This window comes from Micropterus salmoides, unplaced genomic scaffold, assembly GCF_014851395.1.
Source record: "Micropterus salmoides isolate LMB-PRFRI ecotype aquatic unplaced genomic scaffold, ASM1485139v1 Ms_hic_scaffold_18, whole genome shotgun sequence".
In the NCBI taxonomy this organism is placed as follows: domain Eukaryota; kingdom Metazoa; phylum Chordata; class Actinopteri; order Centrarchiformes; family Centrarchidae; genus Micropterus; species Micropterus salmoides.
The window spans coordinates 14,750,244-14,766,814 of NW_024040928.1; the positions used below are offsets into that span (position 1 = coordinate 14,750,244).

At 40.0% G+C, this 16,571-nt stretch overlaps 1 protein-coding gene across 1 annotated transcript; it reads left to right on the top strand.

The window, feature by feature from the left end:
• Window positions 1-215: 215 nt before the first annotated feature.
• Window positions 216-15,970, top strand: LOC119909216 (potassium voltage-gated channel subfamily H member 5-like). Its single transcript, XM_038727321.1, has 12 exons — window positions 216-461; window positions 1,931-2,054; window positions 2,586-2,692; window positions 2,841-2,969; window positions 3,911-4,026; window positions 4,519-4,911; window positions 5,053-5,145; window positions 6,111-6,540; window positions 11,762-11,961; window positions 12,827-13,079; window positions 13,354-13,550; window positions 14,469-15,970. The coding sequence occupies exons 1-12, from the start codon at window positions 389-391 to the stop codon at window positions 15,582-15,584; spliced, it is 3,231 nt and encodes a 1,076-aa protein (XP_038583249.1). The 5' UTR covers window positions 216-388; the 3' UTR covers window positions 15,585-15,970.
• Window positions 15,971-16,571: the final 601 nt, after the last annotated feature.

A 16,571-nucleotide genomic window follows, 5' to 3' on the forward strand; every position in this document is an offset into this window, starting at 1 on the left:
AAGATGTGTCTGAAACTTTTCTCGTGAGTAAAGAGATCCATCCAAGTTGTCTGTTAGGCTACATGTTTTGTAACCCAGCTTATCCTGTTATAAAGGCCTGTGACTTTTAAAGTGTAGGCCATAGACTGTAGGTGTAGACCAATGTGGCTGTAACTATGTAGTGAAACAGGGGACAATAATTACCATTTTGTATTATTTAAATAGTCTTCTATTTGTAGTCGGAAAAATGTCATATAATACGACGAGGCTTTTACTTTTAAAACCTCAGTCCGGAAGTACCTCTTACTTGACTTGTGATTCACGCTCAGATCGGGCGGACAGCTGAGGGGGGTATTAACCATCAGCACGACCACCGAGCAGCTCTGAGTCTCTGTCCTGAACCCTCATAATGCATGGGGGCAAGAGAGGACTGGTGGCTCCGCAGAACACTTTTCTTGAAAATATTGTCCGTCGCTCCAGCGGTGAGTTTTACTCTAACAGGGAAAAAAGAATGAAAGGATTTTGATTGTCATGTCAGTCAAGGCACCACACAGGACTGCATGGGATGCTTAAGTATAGCCTACCTATAATAATATTAAATGTAATTTACTAGAAACCATCAACTAACACATTCTTGTCATTTTCACTTTTTATTTATTCATTTTTTTACAACTACCAAACAATATATACATCCTGATGAATTGTGCAATACGGTCCAAATCTCCGGGATTAATAAAAAAAATCAGTATATTAGCCTATTATTCCATTAGCTATACAAACAGTGTTCCCTCTGAAGAGAAAACACTTTGTTATATGATTTAGGTGAGACTGTATTGTTTTATTTATTGATTTAAGGATCATTCTAATACAATGGCCTTTATTTCTGATGACTTCCTCAGGATAAGAAACTTGAGCTGTGTTTTCTCTGTGGCTGATTTTTTTTGTGTGTGTTGTGTGTGTGTTGCATTTAAAAATGCATGTGGGCTGGGCACTTGTATGTGCATGAGGCAGAAGTGCAGGTCAATTTGGTCAGTCAGACAATATTTATTTATTTTACCTGAAGACCAAAAGTGCTCATGATGTGCTGCATGGTGCCTTTCCAGTGACAACCCAGGGTGAATTTGTCTTATTGATTTTTCTAAACATCAACGCTCATATAAACATAAACAGTGAGACAGTGAATATGAGAACAGTCTTACAAAGATTGGTTTTACAGCCATTAAGAGGGGCCTTTTTAGTTAAGTTTTGTTTTTCATAAAAGTAGCATTGAAAATTAATTGTTGGATTGACAGTCTGTTATGGCAGGCAGTTGCTCCCCTGTGAGATTGAGGCTTATTATGTGTGAGATTTAAAGTTTTCATTAGAGGTACAGATTAGGTGTATGGCCTACACCTGCAGAGGGGCTGCATTTATCATAACATAAACTCATCCAACGCTCAAGCATTAAGTTCAAGATAAACAGGCAGTTGTTAATGGGTGTAATTTGGAGAAAATGTCCTCAGTCTTTTCTCTCGAGACCACAACTTCCACCAAGCTGTTGTAAAGCTGAGGAACTGTACGGCTCCTCATCAAAATTTCATTAACATTAAGGGTGGAACATGAACATTTCATCAACAACTATTTCTTTCCAGAGACTCATCTGATTACCATTGTTTACTGCTGCTTTAAATATTAATGATCTTTTTCTGTTATATATGGTTATTAAAACAATTTTAGTAGGAGAGTTTGCTTTTCACTGATTTGAATAATTGCACAGAATATGTCAAGTAAAGATTTATATAAATGCTGAGGTTATCAAAAATTCACAACACTGGTCAGCAGGGACTGTTATGTAACTCCAGTTGTAATGATTGGAAGACAAAATCCCCAAAAGGTGATCAACAGGTGCAGTAGTCTCAGGTGTTGTTAGTAGAGACTAGTTTTGTTTGCTGTATTTTTTGTTTTGTTGCAGAAACCAGTTTCCTGTTGGGGAATGCACAGATCGTGGAGTGGCCGGTCGTTTACAGCAATGACGGATTCTGCAAGCTGTCTGGATACCACAGATCTGAAGTCATGCACAGGAGTAGTACCTGCAAGTAAGATGCTTCTTTGTAGTCTATTGGCCTGAAGGTGAAGATACACTGGACGGTTTATATTTTAAGAAAAATGTGTTGGTTGGTTATGTGGTCTTATGGTGCAGGTGTTCTTTATGTTGATGCTTAGAGGTCACCTAAAGCTTGAGAATATATGGCACAATATGTAAGCATTTATTTGGTGACCAGTGAATTAATATATTTGGCAGGGACTTTGCTCATTGATCAACAGAAAAAAAAACTTGTAAATGATCCAGATTTTTACACAGAGGCAAATTTTCATCAGTCCTGTTTTGTCATGTTCAAAAGGAACCCTAAAATCTGAACTGATCTTTATATATATATATAAGAAACATATATTGGAACTAATTCAAAAATATGGTTAAATGAACCAGAAATAAAATACAACTTCTGCTATCTCTAGAAAATGTGACTGTGGATTTGCTGCAAGTACAATGCAGATTTAAAGAAACAAAGTGTTCACTCCACTTTTAGTTATTACACTCTCCCTTTTGCTTCTTCCTTATTTTGCAGTTTCATGTATGGTGACCTGACTGATAAGAAGACTATAGACAAAATCAGAAAGACCTTTGATAACTATGAGTCCCATTTCTATGAGGTGTTACTCTACACAAAGAATAGTGAGTATCACCAGTAAGCTCTGTGTTTTTACTAGAATAATCATCAAATGCACTATTAAAAGTTAGTATTAACAATAACCTTTACTCCTTTTTGTCCCATTTTCCATCTGTGCTCCCTCACAACTCTTATTTGAATTGTTTCCTACAGGAACACCAATATGGCTTTACATGCAGGTAGCTCCGATCAGAAATGAGAATGACAAGGTGGTGCTTTTCCTCTGCACCTTCAGAGACATTACACTTTTCAAACAGCCGATTGAAGATGAGTCAACTCGAGGTGAGACAGTTCATATTCTTGTAGCTAGACTAAATGGTTTCCACCGGAGTGTATTCAGTATTTCAGTGTAGTTGTGATGAACTGTTGGATCCTCATTTCTTATTCCACACACTGAAGGGTTAGAACACGCATTCACGTCAAAGCTTATCAAAGCTCGGTTTAACCCGACAACACCATGGAGGGTGCAGCGCCGCCGAAAGTCACCAGCACACATGAGTGGCTGTGACGTAACAGACGTTTGTTTCCTGGTATGTAACACATACAGCTGTCCAGGTGTTGTGTGTACGGGTCAGTGAACACTGGTCTCTGTGGGTCTAAGCGGTGATTTGTCCCAGGGGATTAAGTGTGCCACTAAGACTTGAACATACATCAAGCAGAAACAAAGGACACTCAGACCACACAGAGATGGTAAATGTATGAAAATACACAGGGAATAAAAGAATATTAGTCCATTTTAACACAAAATGTTCCAGCTGACAGGGTAAAACTGCATTAGACACAATTTGACTGATACAATTTAAACCCTCTCAAGTCCCACTCAGCATACAGTATACCATATTGTGTTGTTAATTTTAGCGAGAAACCTAATTTGTAGTATTCAGTAGCATAACATATGCAGTATTCCCACATTTTACACCAATACACTTGCCAAGATGCAAACTGAAGGAATCTTGTAGTCCTGCCTCTTCGCTCCAGTGTGGACAACTACACACTGAGTTCATGCTCAGTAACGTATCCTCAAAGTGTTTTCTTTGTAAGGGGGAATGAACATTATATTGTTATTGTGAAATTAAAAAGTGAATGCATTGTTCTCTGCGACTGAAAACATTCCTTGTACCCATTCAGATGTGGGAAATTTTTTGAGGAAATCTGCATTTATAAAAAGGAGGTAAGGATTCCATGTGGTGCAATAAATTGTCTGTCTTTTTGTCTCTAAGCAGGATGGGCGAAGTTTGCCAGACTGACACGGGCGCTGACCAACAATCGCAACCTGGTGCAGCAGTTAGCACCGCTGAGCAAGACCGAGGTCAGCCACAAGCCTTCCAGATTGGCTGAGGTGAGGTTTATCGGAAAAGTTTGTTTTCAAACGCCATGTATCTACTTAAATATACCTCAGGTTCAATCAGGAAAGTCCCTTAAAGTAGTTTCCAATCAAGAAAATAGTTACTTCTCAATTTAAAGGAAAAGTTCAACCTAAATGTGTATAGCATGTAAAAGACATTTCTGGGGCCATATTGTTATTTGATGATGGAGACAGCATGGTCTTACACTATGTCAGCATTACCAACACAGCTACCATGACGTCTAATGATAATAATCAGGCTTTGCTATTAGCCAGGTGAGATTCTAGATAGTTTCTTTCTAGACTCAGCATCAACAGTCTTAAAAAGAAAAACAGATTATAAATAATACCAACTCTTAATAGCCCTGATCTGTCCTTAAACCATTTGTCTGACCCTTTTCACACTTAGGATGACTTCTGTTCCTTGATACACTTTACATGTGATTCTGTACTCATGATGATAAATGTTCCCTCTCAATAAAAAAGGCTCTCCAGCTGGGATCAGACATTCTCCCTCAGTACAAACAGGAAGCCCCTAAGACCCCCCCGCACATCATCCTCCACTACTGCACCTTCAAGACCACCTGGGACTGGGTCATCCTCATCCTGACCTTCTACACCGCCATCATGGTGCCCTATAACGTCTCCTTTAAGACAAAGCAAAACAATTTGGCTTGGCTGGTGGTGGACAGCGTTGTAGATGTCATCTTCCTGATCGACATTGTGCTCAACTTCCACACCACCTTTGTGGGGCCTGCAGGAGAGGTCATTTCAGACGCCAAGCTGATAAGAATGAATTACATGAAGACGTGGTTCGTCATCGACCTGCTGTCCTGCCTTCCGTACGATATCATCAATGCCTTTGAAAATGTGGATGAGGTGAATGAATTGTGAATTTCCTTTAATAGATAATAACTTGTTGACAATTCTTTTCACTTAGGATTGATTTAAAATGGCTCAGGCATTGGTACATGACACTGGACTTTAATATAAAAACACTGATTTCTTGTTTCTATGAAGGATATCATTACATCTGCATCTCCAGCAAGTCACCTCCGAGAGTCTTCACATTTGCACAGGAATACCACACGGACAGAAGACTCTGTACTCCCAGTAAGGAAATCCATGTTTTAATCAATTAAATTAATAAAGTTACTTTAATCAAGTTTCTTACATATTAAAATGGATGGATCAAATTACTACATGTAATGATAAAGGAGTCGATTGTAGTGACAAACCTACAAAGAATTGTCACGCTACCTGCTCGACACCAAAGCTGGTGAACATAGTGGAGCATTTAGCAGCTGAAGAGAGTTGGTGGAGACCCAAACGAAGCTAAAGGAAAGTAAATGCTTTGTAATGTTATTTAGGTGACCCGAAACTAAACTCAAAAGTATGCTAATGTTGCCGCGGATCTGCTGGATGTGTAAATAAGCTAGCTGTTTGCTTACAAGTTTGCCATGTCAACTTAAGAAAGTGCTGATATGTCAATATTGTGTTCACAGCTTGTTGCAGGTTCATAAGCTGCGATTTCTGAGAAATGTGATATGAATCCTGCAAGATTAAATTTATTTTTATTTCAAACATCAACAGTCACTGTTATATGGGGCTTTCAAGTAAACAACACATTTGTTTATCAGCTCTTGAGGTAACCAGAAGTATTGTTTTAATTTAACTGTGAGAGTGGAAAAATTACTTGCAATCTTAATCTCCTATTGAATTAGTGAGGAAACATTTCGAACAGTAAATGCAGCAGGGGCTATTTTCATTCAACATTTGATGATTTCTTTGAACAAATAATGACATTTCAAAAATGGTATAAACTTAAGTTGACATATTCAAATGGATTTTTTTTTGTCCGACCAACAGTTTAATACCCAAATATTTTCTGTGTATTATCATAGATAACAAAGAAAACCAGCAAATATTCACGTTTGAAAAGCTGAAGCAAGTTAGTTTTTGTGGCTTAATTAACTGAATCGATCATAAAAATATTTACTATTTCATTTTCAACCAGTCATTTCCCCTCAACATCGCTGCACGTCTGAGTCACGTCTTCCACCTGTCTCTCCCTGTAGGGTCTCAGCAGCCTCTTCAGTTCCCTGAAGGTGGTCCGCCTGCTCCGGCTGGGCCGAGTGGCCCGGAAGCTGGACCACTACCTGGAGTATGGAGCAGCCGTCCTGGTTCTGCTGGTGTGTGTTTTTGGTCTGGTGGCCCACTGGCTGGCCTGCATCTGGTACAGCATCGGGGACTACGAGGTCATCGATGAGACCACCAATACCATTAAGACAGACAGCTGGCTCTACCAGCTGGCCCTGAGTATTGGGACTCCTTACCGCTACAACGCCAGTGGTACAGGACAGTGGGAGGGGGGTCCCAACAAGGATACGCTGTACATTTCTTCTCTCTACTTCACCATGACGAGTCTCACCACCATTGGATTTGGCAACATCGCTCCGGCCACAGATGGAGAGAAGATTTTCTCTGTGGCTATGATGATGGTGGGCTGTAAGTACTCTATCTCTTTCCAACACCGTATTATTTTAAGTATTTAAAATCTTCTATTATATTTTAAGCTACATTCTCTATTCAGTTGATGTGCTTTCTTATTACTGCAAAATTGCAATCTTTTTTCTAAATCTCATGTTAGAAAACAACAAGTCTAGTAGATCTGATATTACATAACAGTTGGTATCATTCTATCATTACTGTTCTCAGTTTAAGATATGGTTAATGGAGCAGTAAATGGAGATGGCATTAGAAAGACAATAAAGTCACACAATTGTCTAATACAGTTACACACAAGCTCTTTCTATTATACACACACACACACACACACACACACGTATTTAAACAGCCTGCAATCAACACAAAGGCTCCAGTTTTTCTTGTGTTCTTCCAAGCCTCTCACAAATAGCACAAACCCCCAATTGTATCAATTGCCAGTGGACAGTTTGTCAAGTGAAATTCAAGGGAAGCTTTTCAAAAGCAGCTTAAATCAAAGTGACCAATGTTTTTTCTTCTTCAGTGAACACAAAGTACAGTACAACCTTAACAGTCTCAATCAATCTGAGTAGAGGACAGAAGAACAGCAGCTGCACTGTTGTGGTGTACAGTATGAAGGCAGTGTGTGCTGAAACAGAAAAGATGTGTGTTTTTCCTCACTGACATACCTATTTCTACTGACGTATACCACTTTACTCGCTATGGAAGTTAATGCTCCAATAGGATGTTGTACATTTACCACTAATCTGCCAAATATCTATAAATAATTCAAAACATAACATAGAATTCAACAATTTTATGGTTTTGCCCTTCAAATGTTATCTAAGCTGGATCACACAGGGCTAACATTTAACTATGGCTTGCCCAGTTAGCCATCTGCCACATGGTGATCAGTTTAACAGTGGCCGCTGCCTATAAAGAGCGATTATTAATAAGCTACCAGTTAATGTTGGAAGCTGCAGGTGGGATGGTCATTTATAACTGTCTTATGCCAGCAGAACAACAGCATTATAGTAATAGACACTTTTTGATCTCCGCTTTGAACATCCTTTGATGCAATTTTTCATTTAATTCATCCATTCATAATATGCCTCTACAACCTCGCAAGAGCCGAAACAATCTGGATGCATTTATTAAACAAAATAATGTGCTCCACAGCCCAGCTGGCAGATAGCCAGCTGCCAGTAAAGCAACATATGGTGGAGACGTGGTACTTGTTCAGGAAGATCAGCACAGACGCAAAGCAAAAATTAAGCTCACTATGATAAACACATGACTGCTTTTTATGGACAAGTACACGGTGTAGCAGAGATCAACATTGTTGTATGCTAATTTATTTTAATTTATTCATCATAAATCACATATAGACACATGCACTCACAAATAAATGTATGTATACATACGTGTAACAAGTAAGCAAGTGACATTGTGTCAATATACTTCACATTAAAGCACAATAATTCTAAAACACAATTAAAAACATAGATAACCCGTTATTTCTTACTGCCCTTTGAGCCTCTGCTAAGTATTTTTAGCTGCAGTCCTGCATTAAAGGTGACATTTTATACTTTTATACAAAAACTGTATAAAAAACTGTATATATACTGTTTTCTGTGCTTTTCCCTCTCTGCAAAATAACCAGTCCATGTGACTGCTATACTCTCTATGCTCACACGGTTTTTGTTGAGCCAGGTCATCAGGGACAGCACTATCCTCTTTCCTCCTTCCTCTACAGCTCTAAAGCCAGAATTACCTTGTGAAACTATGTTAATAATATCACCAAGGATATATCAGCTTTTCGATGATAAGGCATCCATGGCTGAGGCTGAATTAATCACCCAATCTTTCAACCTGGTTGTAAATGTATATTCACTTTATTAATCCATCAGGCATTCATTGACTTTGTTAATTAATTATGATACAAATCTGCCAGATTTAATTAAAAGAATAGTACATTCCTTTACAATGAAATAATGACCTACCATTTAAAATCTTTTTTAACAATTGAGAGAATTTTGTGTATATAAATATCTCCTTAACAGTGTTCGGTAATTCACAAACTCTCCTGACTCATGTAATTCACATTTAGCTGCAGACTCAGTGTTTGAACCACTGGGGAGTGTTTAGGAACTCGGCTTTGTCGATAATAAAAAGTGACATGTTCAGCGTCCATCACAGACTGCTCTATGAGGGTCTGTCTGAAGGTTAGTCACTACCCGGCATCAGAAAAGCATTGTCTTTGTGTTAACCCACTCATACTGACATTATGAAATTATTTTCTCTGCTTTAAATAATTTGTTTAAAACATTGCTCTGTCACTGATGCTTAATACAACAATACTAGGGACACAGGGTACAGGTAAAATAAATTATCTACAACAACCACAAAACAGTATTTTTTCAGTCTGTATAATTTATGGTTCTGGATTTCAGGTCCGGCTGGGTTGCAGTTTTTGATGAGATGCAACTGTAACTTGCTGTAAGATAAAGAGCAAGCTTATTATGTAGAGGCTTGTGTAAGATGAACTCACAAGTGTTGTACAGTACAGTATAGCATGTAGTCTAGGGAGTGGTGAATGTTAAAGTCACCAAATCTCACCTACCTCAAATGTTCCCAATGAGTCTATCCACCTTAAAAAGTGATTTTCACTATGAGAAGTTAATATATCTAAACGTCAACCTCATTTAAATAACTTTGAACATCTGCATAAAAATAGAAACCTAAATCTATTTTTATGCAGATGTCGGTATTATTTTCATCACCCACTGCAGTTACAGTAATAGATTCACCCTTTGTGTCACTGTTTCCACTGTCAGCCTTTGCTTACAGTTCCTCCGTCACGACTCGCCTTTGTGCACTAACCTTTGGCCCACTCCTCTAAAACAACATGTAAAGTGATGCAATAAAAACATGTGAGGGAGACGTAAACTGACAGCCACGCTTCAAGGTTTGTACTTCCAAAAGCAAACACCCAGTTCTCTGGTGGTATTTCGATCACGAAGATCCCTCAGTCACACCGAAGTGTCGGGTCCAATTACGGCCAATAAATCTCCTGCTACAGATACAGTAATTATGCGCAAGGAATAGAAGAAAGGGAGAGTTCGCCTGCAGGCTCCAGTGTAGTAAGGACAATGAGCCATCACGTTAGATATGTATCCTAACCTCTGTGATCCTGCTGGGGCGACTGGAGAATACTCTTTCCTCTTGAGTGGGTAAAACCTCACGATAAGAGATGCTGACTGACTCTTTGAGGTCACTGCAGCACAGCACTTACTGAGGAAATGTGCATTATGAATTACATTATAAAGGCTCATTCCACCACTGTGTGTGTGTGTGTGTGTGTGTGTGTGTGTGTGTGTGTGTAGAGGGGCTAGATTTACTATATCTGCGATATAGTAAATCCTTTTAGGACGAGGAGGCCACTATATTTGTGGGGTCTAACAACTTTGTGGGAACCAACCTCTGAGACTGACAGAGGCTCACAGTTTGATAACAGGTAATACAGTACAGAGGAGGTCTTCTTGCTTGGTTTGGCTCATGGCATGGCTCTCATCTATATCAATGACACCACTGAGCAGTTTTAATTCTCCCCTGCAGAGCGCTCCTGTCCTGGGCCGTGCACATCCCATGCCAGTTAGTGATGTTTTCAGTCAGGATGCTTTCTATTGCTCCTCCGTAAGAACATGGCATGGGAATTTGACCTTCTTAATTTTCCTTAAGAAATACAGTTGTTTCTGAGCTTTCTTCACCAGCGTGGAGATGTGAGACGACCATGTCAGGTTCTCTGTGATGCTGATTTCCAGGAACCTGAAACTGTTCACCTGCTTCACCTCTGCTCCACTGATGTAGACAGGAGTGTGTGTCTGAGCAGTAGGTTGTTCTCTGAGAAAGATTATCAATTTCCTCCCAATATGAAGTCTCATTGTTGTTGGAAATCCGGCCGATGATATTGATGTGGTCCACAAACTTCACAACAGAGTTCTGTCAGCCCTGGGGGACTCCGGACGTTGTTCACCACTTGAATGGAGACAGCTAGTTAGCAGCAGTTAGCGGTTACTTCAGCAACAAGTAAAACTATCTGGCCATCAGGACACTCTGATTTACCTGACACACAATTCATGGCTCTCTCCAGGTGCTCCGGCTTCCTCCCACCGTCCAAAGACATGCGGAATAGGTTAATTGGTGACCCTAAATTGTCCTTAGGTGTGAGTGAGCGTGACTAATTGTTTGTCTATGTGCCTACGTTGGATTGGCGACCTCTCCAGGTTGTACCCCGCCTTTCGCCCGATGTCAGCTGGGATTGGCTCCAGCCCCCCATGACCCTATACGCAGGATAAGCGGTTGACGATGGATAGGTGGACAATTCATGGCTGGAACAGCTGGAAAAAGTGTTGTGTTGCAGGGTGTGGGCCACTTTTTTTTTTTTTTTACATAGAATTGACAGCATAGCGATATCTGCATCTGAATTTGACAAAAGTATGTGTATTGGATTAAAACTGCATACTCCACCTTTAAGATAGACATTTTGCTTACCGGTATACTGAGAAAATTGTGGTAAAATTTGTATTTTTATATTTGATTAAAGCAGTATATAATAAAAATTGTGACATTATTTTGTTTTAATAGGTTGAAAATGTATGTATCAAATATTACAGTAGGTATTTTTTGAAAATTGGGTTTTAAATTAATTGTTAATTGATAAATTAATGGAATGGGTTATTTAGATTGAAAACTTCCTTTTATAAGATACAAATCAGGGGGGAGGTACCTGTACAGTAATGTTGTTTTGTACATTTGTAGAGACTCCTTGCAAAGTGCACAATCCATTAAAATGCCTTAAAATGTTGATTATTGATTATTTCCATGTCTGTAGTAAATGCATTAATTTATACCATAATTGAAAAATGTAGATACAAGTTAAAGGGTACATGTATTGTTTTAACCCTCTAAAACCTCCCAAAACTCATATAATCCATTAAAATATTGATGACCAAATGACCAAATAATTAAAAACAAATCTGAGGTGTAATACCTGAAAAACGGTTCTGGATACTAGTATATTATATTTTTTTGACTTGAAAACATTTCAGACCTTCATTTGAACCAAAATCCTGGATCCTGATTTGCTAAAATAAAATTTATCCTCTCATCTTAAATTGAATAAATATGCCCTGCGTGTCAGTCTGTTTGTAAGGCTGCTTTGTTTTCCATTTCTTGTTTTTAGCTTTGCTTTATGCAACCATCTTTGGAAACGTCACCACCATCTTCCAGCAGATGTACACCAACACAAACCGTTACCACGAGATGCTCAACAATGTGCGCGACTTCCTGAAGCTTTATCAGGTTCCTAAAGGTCTGAGTGAGAGGGTCATGGACTTCATCGTCTCCACCTGGGCCATGTCGAAGGGCATTGACACAGATAAGGTATTATTATAGATCCAAAACAAACATCTCTTACCATCTCATGACAACACCTTATACTATTCTTATAGCAATAATAATAAATAAATGATTGGATAGAGGTATAAAGTTAAACTGATGCACATTTCTGTCTCTGACTGTCAAAAAGTAAAAACGATAACATTTTAAACAGTATCGTAAAAAAAAAAAATGGGTGGGGTTGAAAGGTGGATGTGGCGACATGAACAATAACGAGCCTCAAAGGTCACAGCAGATCATCAAGCGCACTCATTGACCCTTAGGGAAACTAGATCTTGTGCAACTTTAGGTCCTGCAGCTCTGGAAAGTGATATTTTTGCTAGGCTTTGGCAAAATAACAGCAGATTGATAGTTTAAATGTAATTACCAATACTTAATGGATCGTACGAGACACCCTGAAGAAGGCAAGTGTGCGCTGGCATGTTTGTAAAATGTACGTGCCCATATTTTAAAAAAAGTGTATTTGTAACCATCCACTTGAGACTAAAGTGTTGAGTACCTAGAATTGGACGGTTTATGCCACATCTTACCTGTGGATGAGGGCATATTTTTACCTTTTTGAAATTCCTTTTCTCCTCCAAGAGCATCAGAAATCACTTAATTAGTTGCTGGAGTTTCTGGACCTAAAACATCTTTCTGACTTATACTCTGTTTTGTAAAGAAGCCCTGCCACTGAAATACTGTCACTGCAACATGTAGTAATTCAGCTACAACAGACTATTCATGTTTCTGCTATAGTTGTTTTATCCTATCATACTGAAATGCCTCCATAAAAACTTTTGGCTGCTTTAATGTTGACCACTAAGTACATAATGATTACCTGCTCTGATATCTCTACAATTTCTCCTAGGTTCTCTCAATTTGTCCCAAAGACATGCGGGCAGACATCTGCGTCCACCTCAACAGGCAGGTGTTCAACGATCACCCGGCGTTTCGCCTGGCCAGTGACGGCTGTCTGCGCTCTCTGGCTGTGGAGTTTCAGACCACACACTGCGCACCTGGAGACCTCATCTTCCATATCGGAGAGAGCGTAGATACCCTCTGCTTTGTGGTCTCCGGTTCCCTCGAAGTCATCCAGGATGATGAGGTCATCGCAATCCTAGGTAATCCAACGTAATATTATGAAATAGATCAGGCCATGGTTTATTGTGGCATAGATAAAACTAGAGCAAAGGTTGTCTCAGTGCAAAAGACTTACAGGATGGCCTCTTCTCTTCCACTGAAAGCTCTTTTTGTGCTATATTGCCACATATTCTGTTTGCTATTATGCTACTGTGTCCCCCTTAAAAAGGAAATGTAACGTTTGTATGTCACCAGAGATGCTTATGTCAGCAACACTTTCTCCCTGTAATAAACTAAGTGACTCACTCCATCCAGGTAAAGGCGACGTGTTCGGAGACGTGTTCTGGAAAGAGACCACGCTAGCCCGGGCTTGTGCAAATGTCCGAGCTTTGACTTACTGCGACTTGCACATCATCAGGAGAGAAGCTCTGATGAGGGTGCTGGACTTTTACACGGCATTCGCCAACACGTTCTCCCGCAACCTCATCCTCACCTGCAATCTACGAAAACGGGTAGAAATGACTGTTGAACTCTTAACGGAAAACATAGCAGTCGTTTTTTTCTTTCCAGTTACTTACCAGTGTATGTTAAACATATTCTAGTGGAGTGAAGCTTCCAAACACACCAGATATGCCAGGCTGAAATTTGGGTTCGCTGCAAACATCATAAAGCTACAATAAAGAGCTGGAACAAGCTGATACAGAACATATATGATACTGTGTGCAGTAGCCGGATTTTAAGAACCATAAAGCTGCTTAAGTGGATACAAAATTGTAGCTCAATGGATTTTGTCATCAATTCTTACCTTTTAAAAGGAAAGTTGCAATTTGACCAATGTGTGAAAAAGATCCATTTAAATAGTATACACTGCTCCTAATAACATTCAGATTTCAGAAGCTTGCAATAGGGCAATCACAAAACTATAGTGAGCAACTAAGACTCTTATTAATATTGATAGAGCTTATCCAGGCTATAGGCTACACATTAATCAAGGCAAATGGCTACATGTTAAAAGATTTATGGCTAGAACTTAAAATGTATTTAAGGAAAATAAAGCCATCTATTATTCATTTTAAGAGCTTTAAAGCTGTTTGTTGTAGCATAGGTTTAAGATTTACTCTCTGCCCTCTTTACCGTTATGCAAGTAAGCTATAGGTGTTTGCTATGTTGCAGTGCCCCTATTTGCTTTTGGTTTTCTTTTTTCTTGCTATTTTTTTAGTCAGTTATGTGTTATAAAGCAACATTTTGAAATTTTGTTTTTGGTTTCAGTGTGTTTTTGCATTTTGTGCAGCTGACTTGATTAAACAGATTTCTCTTTGACCATAAACTTGTCCTAGACCTTGTGTACATGCTGTAGAGCTCTACTATTGTCATTTAAAGTGTGTATATCCCACGTCACCATCCTCATGCACGGATTCTCCCTCTTGCAGGTCATCTTCAGAAAGATTGCTGATGTGAAGAGAGAGCAGGAGCGCCAGAGAAACGAGGTGACTCTCTCCATTCCTGAAGACCACCCGGTCCGCAAGCTGTTCCAGAGGTTCAGACAGCAGAGAGACTCTCAAACCTTTGATCATAACTGTGTGCAGGTGGAGTCGCAGCATTGCCATCACTCCGACTCAAACTCTTACGCACAGTGTCAGTCTGTGTCTTCTCAGCAGCAGGGGTACAGCTCCTCTGTGCAGAGTAACACACCCTGTGCTGGAGGAGGGGGCAGCGTGGCTGCGCCTCCACAAGCATTTATCCATGCTGAGGAGTCAGAGCAAAGCTGCACAAAAGAGGCTGGGGACTCTATATCAAGGCCTTGTGCAGAGATTCAACTTTGTCAGAGGGTCAGCAGCCCTGTAAGGAGCAGTGGTGCAGGTGGAGAGGGAGCTGTAGGTGGTGGTACAAGTGGCAGAGGCTCTCGAGGCTGGGCAAAGTTTAGAAAAGCAGCTGCACCACTGCCTCCTGCTGTCGAGCAAGAAAAGCAGCTGCAGAAAGCAGAGGAGTGGCCCGGGGGATCCCAGTCCTCAGAACAGTCAGCAGCTGCCAACAAGAACCGGGACTCGGCGGAAAGCGGAGAGATAGGGAGCACAGAGGGTGGCAACAGCGCCGGAGAAGCAAGTGAAGAAACTAGTGCCCTGCACAAAACGGACTCCTGCGACAGTGGTATTACAAAGAGCGACCTGCGCATCGACAGGGCCGGAGATTCAAGAAACTCCTTTGAAAGGAGCCCCCTGGAAAAGAGCCCGATGGAGAGAAACCCTTTCGAGCACAGCCTCGGGGTCGACTCCCTCAAACACTCTTTCGTCCAGCCGGCTTCTGAGCAAGCGTTCCTTCAAGCCACCCTGCATGCGGCCAAGCTGGATCTGAAGGGAGACATTCAGATCCTGAGCGGCCGCCTGTCAGTCCTCGAGTCTCAGGTGAGCGAGATCCTCCGGCTGCTGTCGATTAAAAGACGACTCTCCCTGCCCCCGACGTCTTCCCCGAAGGCCAGAGTGAAAAGTCAAGCCCCGGTCGCCGCCTCCAGGCCTGTGACGCCGAAAGAGGATGATGGCCGTTTTTGAACGAACTAAAAACTAATTTTTAGAAGCACCAGTTTGCATGTTGTGCTGGCCTGCCAAAGACATTTCTTGCATTAAAAACTTGCATGCAGGAATCCAATCCCCTTTAATGTAACCTTAGCACTACAAAAACCCAGGGATTATTCTAATAGTCTTTGACTTATGAGGCACTTATATGGTCCTGTGTGTGCTACATTTGAGAATACTGAAAAGGAACAGGAACAATTATTGAACAAATAAAAACATTTTTACTGTTATTGCTACGAATTTACTAAATTTTTTTTAACCAGCATCATAAACCAGCGTAGAGCTACATTATCTCTTGTATGATACTCTGATGAAGGCTTATGTTGAAACATCTCAGCCTGATAGGACGATCAGTAAAAGTCACATTTGAAAAAAAAGAAACATATAGGCCTACTTATTTCGAGACTTTTTTTGTAAAGCTGTAATTTTCATGATCTCCTTGGATTTTTTTTTCTTCTGGATGTTAATTTACAGTTTTCGAGCAGAACACCTGACCAAAGGGTTCAGCGAGAAGGATCTCCTGCCATAATTTTTTAAATTATTTAAACAAATTTCACTTGCTCCTGTCTTAGAGAAAGCAGGAGCAGCTCAGACTTTTTATCATCCTAAACATTTCCACATGTTAAATAAATGTCACCCTTTATCTAATTAAGCTGGAGACTCATCTTCAGTGGAGTGACAGTGGTAGTCGCTACTGGAGAGTTATTTATTGTCAGGTAATGATACATGTGCCTTACAATAATGAAGCCTCATTCAGATTTGGTTTGATGAGAGATAATCAGCTCTTTTATAACAGAAATGTTAACTCTGTTGGTGTTTTACCAGTTTTTCACAGGATAATAAATAACATGTACTGTATATACACACAAATACAATATGAAATGACAGAATTGGAAGATAATGAAAATGTATTCTTTAAATTGTGTTTGAGCTTCATTCCCACGCATGTAAAATAGGAACAGG

What these genes read in the sequence shown, in the direction of transcription:
- LOC119909216 (XM_038727321.1), top strand. Translation starts at nt 389, where the DNA reads ATGCATGGGGGCAAGAGAGGACTGGTGGCTCCGCAGAACACTTTTCTT. An exon ending in TGAAGATGAGTCAACTCGAG is followed by an intron (nt 2,970 to 3,910) that starts GTGAGACAGTTC and finishes GTCTCTAAGCAG; the next exon opens with GATGGGCGAAGTTTGCCAGA. An exon ending in CCTGCAATCTACGAAAACGG is followed by an intron (nt 13,551 to 14,468) that starts GTAGAAATGACT and finishes TCCCTCTTGCAG; the next exon opens with GTCATCTTCAGAAAGATTGC.